This window comes from Larimichthys crocea, chromosome VI (genome assembly GCF_000972845.2).
Source record: "Larimichthys crocea isolate SSNF chromosome VI, L_crocea_2.0, whole genome shotgun sequence".
NCBI classification, from domain to species: Eukaryota; Metazoa; Chordata; class Actinopteri; family Sciaenidae; genus Larimichthys; species Larimichthys crocea.
The window spans coordinates 19,712,718-19,721,324 of NC_040016.1; the positions used below are offsets into that span (position 1 = coordinate 19,712,718).

The 8,607-nt window shown below is 42.1% G+C and overlaps 1 protein-coding gene across 2 annotated transcripts; it reads right to left on the reverse strand.

Moving 5' to 3' along the window:
- Positions 1–309: 309 nt before the first annotated feature.
- Positions 310–7,391, reverse strand: zgc:153675 (transmembrane protein 263). Of its 2 annotated transcripts, none has more exons than XM_027279739.1 (3): positions 7,345–7,391; positions 3,165–3,252; positions 310–1,703 (listed from the first exon to the last, which is right to left on the reverse strand). In XM_027279739.1, the coding sequence occupies exons 1-3, from the start codon at positions 7,351–7,353 to the stop codon at positions 1,417–1,419; spliced, it is 384 nt and encodes a 127-aa protein (XP_027135540.1). In that variant the 5' UTR covers positions 7,354–7,391; the 3' UTR covers positions 310–1,416. The 2 variants fall into 2 exon arrangements, with proteins under 2 accessions (XP_027135540.1, XP_019123818.1); XM_019268273.2 differs by lacking the exon at positions 7,345–7,391 and adding an exon at positions 5,555–5,912.
- Between the last annotated feature and the right edge of the window lie 1,216 nt (positions 7,392–8,607).

The window sequence follows — 8,607 nt, forward strand, 5'->3', positions numbered from 1 at the left end:
AAGATGGTTTGTTTAAGCAGCCAGACCACAGGTCCACCGACGATCCTCATCTTTTCCCATAGGTTAGCCGGAAAGTGGCAGAAGCCATCACACTCTGAGCTTCATAGCAGAAACCTGACCTCTAGTTGGGTCCCTGAGAGCCAAGAGTGTCAAACTATTCCACTGATCAACAGGTGGAACACACCAAGATATGCTGTAATGTGCCAGCAAACGCAGGGAAGAAGAACAGATCTAAGATCTAAACGATGTAGGATTTATGAGGAGGAAATACACAATAACTTTATTTATAAGGAAACTCCACAAGGCACCTTTAACCTTCCAAACTACTTTATTGATATATCCAAAAACAAAACAAAAACAAAAAAACAACACATACAAGACATTCACATAGTTTAGTCCCACCAGCAACAGCTCCCACTCACTCCAAATGTTGCATTGAAATGCTGATTTGCATATAGACGTTCACGAATGTTGCCTGCACTACAGTACAGCGTTTGCCTTCTGATTAAAAAAGGTACAGTTCAAAACCTTTACTTGACCGACTGACCAGTTCAGACAACATCGGGCACTTTTCCTCTCAAGCAACCAGTCAGTCGACGTAACGAATGCTGCTGATGTTTTGTTTTCTTATATCTTTAGTCAACTTGTCAAGGTCCAACGCAGCATTTTTAACATTTCACTCAAAACATTTCAACAATATCGCTGTGTAAAAGGCCTGAGCCCAGTGTTGGTGTGTGTGATTGTGTCATCCAGACATGCAGATCCAAGGCTGCTGGGTAAAACACCGACCCCCCGGGCTCTTCCAAAGTTTTTATTTTTTATTTTTAAAAAGGAGGTCAGACACAGAAGAAGTCTGCAGACTGAAGAATCCTTTCACTTCCAAAAAACAAAAAAAAACAAAAAACAGCATCTTATTTTAGAAACATTTCACCAAATGTGTGTAGTTTGTAAAGAGTGAAGAGAAGAGAGAGAAATGGAACAGCATCAGTCTGGACTGTAAACAGATAAAAATATTCATGAGGTCACCCACCACGTGCTGAAGTGGATCACAGTCTATGTGATCTGTCTGGAGCCAGATATTCACTTCCAGACATGCAAACCCGCTCCAAGTCATTTATATATGAAGCGTTTCAGTGACAAAGTCTGTCGTATTTCTGGGTTGTCATGGTATCGTAGTACTACTGAATTTTTCGGTACTGAGTGTAGTATTGGTGTCAAAGTCTAAAGATCTCTTTATGGTGACAAGACTACCACGTTCAAGACCAAGAGAGGCGTCAGAAGGCACTGTGGAGTTTTGATTGGCAGACAGAGATCAGCTGGCAGCCTCTCTCTGTTGGCTCAGGGCGGGGCAAGTCCATCATCATCATCAATCATCAATCATCATCATCGTCACAACCATCCTCCTCCCCTTCCTCTTCACTCGGCTTTATCTTTCCTCTTGGCCGTGAATGGGACTTTGCTGGCCACCGTCGAGCCCACCGAAGAGACGCCGCCTGCCACGGCGGACACCCCGCCCTTCACCAGCCCAACCCCAACCGAGGGCACCGTGGTCACGGCAGATTTGGTGATCTCCAGGCTCTTGCCGCCCACCCAGGCCACCCCGCCCACTGCGGCGCCCACGACTCCCTTGGTTACGTTGAAGAGGCCTCCGGTCACCCGCCACATCATGCCAGGGGCAGGTGCCACGTGGTCCTTACCAGAGTCTGAAAAACAAACATATACACACAGGAAACATCAATATAGTCAGTTATTCTCCTGCACTGCATGCATGTTTATAAAGAACCATGTGGAGGTGGAGGATGGCGTGTGACCGAGTGAGGACTGGTAGCTGGAGAGGTGCCAGTTCACGTCCTGGGCGGCGTTATGTGGCTGCTAATCACTCCAACATCTCTCCGCATTTACATGCCTACAAATACTTTCTATATGTGTGTGCTGTTCCTGTATACACTGCAAGACCCAGTTCAACAATGTGTTAGTCCATCTCTTGATATTTGCAGACTAACATCAGCATGTTAACGTGCTTATCCTGTTCACCATCTCGGTTTTGCATGTTAGCAAAGATCACAGCAGAGAGACAGCACTAGTCTGAGTCAGATAAAGGACTGGAAACGACATCCTATTACAGAGAATTGAACGTCTAAATAGCATAAAAAGGAGCCACACTAAGCTGGTTTAAGACTTATTTTTCAGATCGATCTCAGGTGTTAATGATGATTCATGCACACCAAACTTAGTCATGGAGTTCCACAAGGTTCTGTGCTCGGACCACTTCTATTCAACTTATATAAGCTTCCCTTCGGCAGCGTTATCAGGATTCACTGCATTAACTTTCATTGTTATGCAGATGATACCCGATTATATTTATCGATCAAGCCAGATAAAACCAGTTAGCTAAACTTCAAGCATGCCTCACAGACAGAAAAACTCGGAGAACCAGATCTAATCTGGTGGAAAATGGTCACTCCTGATTTGCATTTTAACTTGTAACCAAACATGCATGAACGTGACTACGCAGCAGGCTGAAACATATCACAGGACATGCAGTATTGTGGGGTATTTAGACAGTACAAGTATGTCTTTAAATTATAGTAATAAGTCATATTTTAGAGATTCTTCCATGTACCACAAAAGGGACGTCGTGTACCAACACTAACAGAAATATTAAAACTGGATGGAAGGGAAAGTCAGGGGACCATCAAAGAACTAGGATTCATTCTCTGACCACTATAAATATATGCACCAACTTTCATGGCATCCACCCAATATCTGTTGAGATATTTCAGGATCAAAGAGGCGGAGTGATGTAGAGCCATGGCTACATAACTGTATCTTTAAACCCTCTGCTGGCCTGATCTCTATCATTCATCTGGCGAGTGAACGGTCATTAGGACTGATATGTTGAAAACAAGAGTTATGCTTCATCCAACAACAACAGTGATGTTTACCAAGAGCGGCAGCAGGGGGATCAAACTGGTGCAAAGTGTCTGAGTGTTGGGACACAAATAGCAGGTTGGAGCTGAAGCCGCTGTTGCACAAACATCTCATACTCCCCTGACAAACCAACTGTTTCTGAAATAGCAGCGTTCAACACGCGAGCACAGATTGCACCATATTCCCCTGCTGATGTCTCTACCGCAGCCCGGGGGGGAGCTCTCCCTGCTTACCCTCTGTAGATTGGATCTCGGTGGGTTCAGCTTCGTCTGATGCCATGCTGGTCCCAGGCTGAGGCTCCACGTTAACGCTGTTCACGTTCTGGAAAACACAGGATATACGCATTACCTTTACTGTAAATATACAGCACATCTCTACTTTAAAAACCTACATGGGTGGCTATCGAACATTAATACGCAAGCGTGTAACCAATATGTGCTCTTAATCATATTCTTGTTGCCTTTTTTGGTCAGATATTTCCTGATTTAAATCATAATTTTGCAAATTTTGGACTTTGTTTCACGCATTTAAAAGGGGCACTCCCTGATTTCACAGTTTTATGGTCACCTCATTGTGGTTAGGACTAGTCAGGCCGCAATAACACATTGTATAATGTCTTTCGTGGTTTTTCGAGGAGCGTTGTCAAGTCTTTAAAATAACCCAAATGATGTCAAAGTGATGTCATTGGGGTTATCTCAGCTTAAGCTAAGAGACAACAAGTTTATAACAGAAAGCCGGCGTTATACACATGTGGACGTTGACAGCCGTGAGGTTTTAACCAAGCGGCGAACTCAAGCCAATGCGGAAGTACCAAAAACTGCAGTTCCTCAAACGTCCACTTGAGGCTGGCTCCAGAAGTGAGTCAGTCTCCATAAGTCCCCATGTTCAAATGTCCAACTTCACAGCAGAAATAAACATGTTTACAGCCTGGTACAAAAAACAGTTTTGGTCTTTGTAGTTAATTTTCCCGTTCATGACAACTGTACTGAGGGTGAATTTATATACAACTCACCTGTTCAGATTATATTAAGGCTTAAAGTTATGCAGAATTAACAGCGTGGACACTTTGACATTGACAGGTGGGTGCCTTTACAGATAGATTATTTGAGCACCTAGGCGTCATTTGGACTACAAACATGGTGGTGGCCAGTGGCACATATTTTAAGGGGCTTCGAAAACCTGTGGGTGACGTCACTCATGCTTGGTCCGTTCTTTTCGCTGTCATTGGTTTTAACCAGGCAGTGAGGGGCTAATAAAAGAACTGCAGTCAGCTGCATTATGAGAAATGTGGTATCCTGCGTTTTTAAGCTTAAAAATCTGAATTTTGCCCTAAACTCTAAAGACTAAGTCACTTGAGTGTTGTTTGTTAAGCGAAAGCAGAGAACATGTTTGGAATCAATGTAAAACCTACTTACATTAAGATGTAAGGCTTCACTGTCTCAATACTCTCTGTATTTTAGTTAGTGCTGTACGTCGAAGTCAAACTCCTTTTAATGAACTCCTGAACATAAACTACAGACTGCAAACCTCACACTGTGCTCATGTCTCGCAGGGATTCATGAATGTTGTGGGTGTTGATGTTGGGTTGAATCTTCTATTCCTGCTGCTCGGTGTGTCATACACCCTGTCATTCTGTGCAAACAAATCTATTTATTTCGGCTGAATTACAGATATGAAGCTCGGTCTAGCCAGCTCAGAGTCAAACGTGTAATTATCCAACATGCTGCACTCCAAAGACGACGCATATTTTGTACCCTCTCACCTCGCCTTACCCTTCATAGCATGAGGGAGAAATTACACGTGAAACACACGTGTGGCACGGTGGTTCAACGTGGCTGACTCATGGTGCCTGTAGATATAAAAGTCTCATTCTAAAAAGAATTATTCTTATTTTCAGGCGATTATACACTAATGAAAACATACTTCTGAGTATTATATGCCATGTTCTGTAAATAAAAGGGCCTTAAATCTGACACACGGGGACCTTTAAGTCACTGATGTTTTATTTGGTAAAATATAACATTAAAACTGAGGACGAGTGGGCGATCCACGTCAATGTGATCTCCCTCTTTTTACAGGTGAGTACAGCAACTAAACCACCACTCTTTGATTATTATATGACACGCAGAGGCCTCGGATTAAATAAAAATAGCAAAATCATCTTGCAAAATAACACCCCACCCCCCTATTTTTTCTCTTTTTTCCTCCTCTTGTGACACACACAGGCCCAGATCCCGGAGTTATGAACCAAAGTATCTGATGAATATCTCCACAGTTTGATCTGGAAACTGAATCTAATGTGAGGTTTTTTTTTTTCATATCAGGATTTGGCACAGCTGGATAAGAGTTTGTGCAACATTTTGCAGGAAGCTGTGACGCCTTCCTTTAAATGCTACAAGACAAAAAAAAAAGCTTCCCCCCCCTTCAGAGAAGACACAAACAGGAAACTTCTATTTAATCTAGGTTAAATTTATAAAAAACAACCTGTTATTATATCCAAATTCCACATCATCACTCATGTAGCATTCATGCACTACACTTAAAACTCCAATCTGAGGCAGTCTGTGGATTATAACCTCACATATTTAACATTAAATGAGGATGCTGGTTTGCTGGTCCTTACCTTCACCATTGTTCTGCAGTGTTTCTCCCACAAACACACCTGGCAGAGAAACTTGAGACAGGAGCAGCTTTGGTGTTTTCAGCCTCTGAACCAAACTCTGATGTAGATTATCGGGTTGTCGGAGTGTGTTTAACCCGGCTGCCTCTCACTGTGGTCGGTCTGTTTCTGTCTCCTCCTCGGTTTTCTCGTTTTTACCGGATAAATCTGCAGCTTTCTAACTTCTCCTCACACACACACACACATGCATGCACACACACACACGCAGAGCTACGCAGCTCTCTTTTTCAGCCTGCTGGTTCTGCCGACGTGGCGCCTCCAACCACACACACACACACACACGCACACACACACTCATACACATACAGCTACACTACACACACACAGGAACGCACTGGAGTTCCGTTTAAGGCCTTCAAAATAAAAGTCTTCTTAGTGGTGAGGTGGGCAATTTCAAAGTGAAGTCACTAAGAATAACTAGAACACGAGAAACAACATTTAAAAACATAATATAATATAATATAATATAATTATAATATAATATAATATAATATATTCTTTTAGAAAATATCTATTTTTCTGTTGTTGATTTATTTTGATTTTGATTGATTCACTCAAGTTTTTACATACATAGACCTGAAATACAACCAAACACATTGACATGCAAATGTGAAGATGTGGTAGACTGGATGGAGGTTTTGTACCTTGCTCAAAGGCGCCTCGGCAGTGCCCAGGTGGTGAACGCCCTACATACTTGAGTCAGGAGGTCAGCGTCGGTTGAACGGAGGCTGCAGGTTGGATTGTGGTGATGGAGCAGGTCAGTGAGGTTGGATGTTTTGGATGTATTATATATTATTGAATTATAATTATCGATGCGTTAAATGTCCAGTGTGTCAGATTTAGGGGTCTCTGTTTAAAGAATGTGGCAGAAATTCAATATAATATGTTGTCATTAGTGTATAATCTGTGTTGACTTGTAATGAGACAGAGTCCACCTTGTTGAATCACCATGTTCCTACAGTAGCCCATGACAGACAAACTAAACACTGACTCTAGATCCTAGGCATCCAAGATTCAGCTAAGTCTGCAACCTCATCACTAGATGTCATTAAATCCTACACAGTGGTCCTTAATTGAGTAAATCAGTTCAATGTTGCAACTGATAAAGGTGGAGCTTGTTTTAATTATTCTATATATATATATGGAGATTTTGGGCGGTGGTGGTGCAGTGGTTAGCACCTCCAGCCGACTGGACCCACTCTGTATGTGATGTTGTCTGAGTTCTCTGTGGCTTTCTTCCACAGTCCAAAGACATGCAGGTTAATTGGTGACTTTAAATTGCCCGTAGGTGTGATTGTGGGTTGCCGGTTGTTGGTTGATGGTGTCAGCCCTGTGATGAACTGGCAACTTGTCCTATGAACCAAAGTATCTGATGAATATCTCCACAGTTTTGATCTGGAAACTGAATCTAATGTGAGTTTTTTTTTTTCATATCAGGATTGGCACAGCTGGATAAGAGTTTGTGCAACATTTGCAGGAAGCTGTGACGCCTTCCTTTAAATGCTACAAGACAAAAAAAAAGCTTCCCCCCCCTTCAGAGAAGACACAAACAGGAAACTTCTTTTTAATCTAGGTTAAATTTATAAAAAACAACCTGTTATTATATCCAAATTCACATCATCACTCATGTAGCATTCATGCACTACACTAAAACTCCAATCTGAGGCAGTCTGTGGATTATAATCTCACATATTTACACATTAAAATGGAGATGCTGGTTTGCTGGTCCTTACCTTCACCATTGTTCTGCAGTGTTTCTCCCACAAACACACCTGGCAGAGAAACTGAGACAGGAGCAGCTTTGGTGTTTTCAGCCCTGCTAACCAAACTCTGATGTAGATTATCGGGTTGTCGGAGTGTTCTAACCCGGCTGCCTCTCACTGTGGTCGGTCTGTTTCTGTCTCCTCCTCGGTTTTCTCGTTTTACCGGATAAATCGCAGCTTTCTAACTCTTCTCCACACACACACACCATCATGCACACACACACACACGCAGAGCTACGCAGCTCTCTTTTCAGCCTGCTGGTTCTGCCGACGTGGCGCCTCCAACCACACACACACGCATACACACACACACCACACACACACACACTCATACACATACAGCTACACACACACACACAGGAACGCCCTGGAGTTCCGTTTAGGCCTTCAAAATAAAAGCTCTCAGTGGTGAGGGTGGGCAATTTCAAAGTGAAGTCACTAAGAATAACTAGAACACGAGAAACAACATTAAAACATATATAATATATATAATATAAATAATATAATATAATAATAATATAAATATATTTTTTTGAAAATATCTATTTTTCTGTTGTTTAGTATTTTGATTTTGATGGATTCATCAAGTTTTTACATACATAGACCTGAAATACAACCAAACACATGACATGCAATGTGAAGATGTGGTGGACTGGATGGAGGTTTGTACTTTGCTCAAAGGCGCCTCGGCAGTGCCCAGGTGGTGAACGCCCTACATACTTGAGTCAGGAGGTCAGCGTCGGTGAACGGAGGCGGCAGGAGGATTGTGGTGATGAGGTTGGATGTTATGGAGGGCTTTAACTAACCACTGCACCACCATGCTGCACTATTTCAAATGCTGTATATTATATTATTGAATAAATTATGATGCATAAATGTCCAGTGTGGTCAGATTAGGGGTCTCTGTTTAAAGAATGTGGGCAGAATTCAATATAATATGTTTTCATTAGTGTATAATCTGTGTTGACTTGTAATGAGACAGAGTCCACCTTGTTGAATCACCATGTTCCTACAGAACCCATGACAGACAAACTAAACACTGACTCTAGATAGCATCCAAGATTCAGCTAAGTCTGCAACCTCATCACAGATAGATAGATAGATATACTTATTTACCCAAGCTGGAAATTATAGTGCAGCAGCGCATACATAAAGTGACAAGTGACAACATAAGAATAAAATACACTATAAAGCAACTATACATAATAAAATATCAAAAAGCATGTAACTACG

What these genes read in the sequence shown, in the direction of transcription:
- zgc:153675 (XM_027279739.1), bottom strand. An exon ending in CGAGATCCAATCTACAGAGG is followed by an intron (nt 1,704 to 3,164) that starts GTAAGCAGGGAG and finishes TTTGTTTTTCAG; the next exon opens with ACTCTGGTAAGGACCACGTG.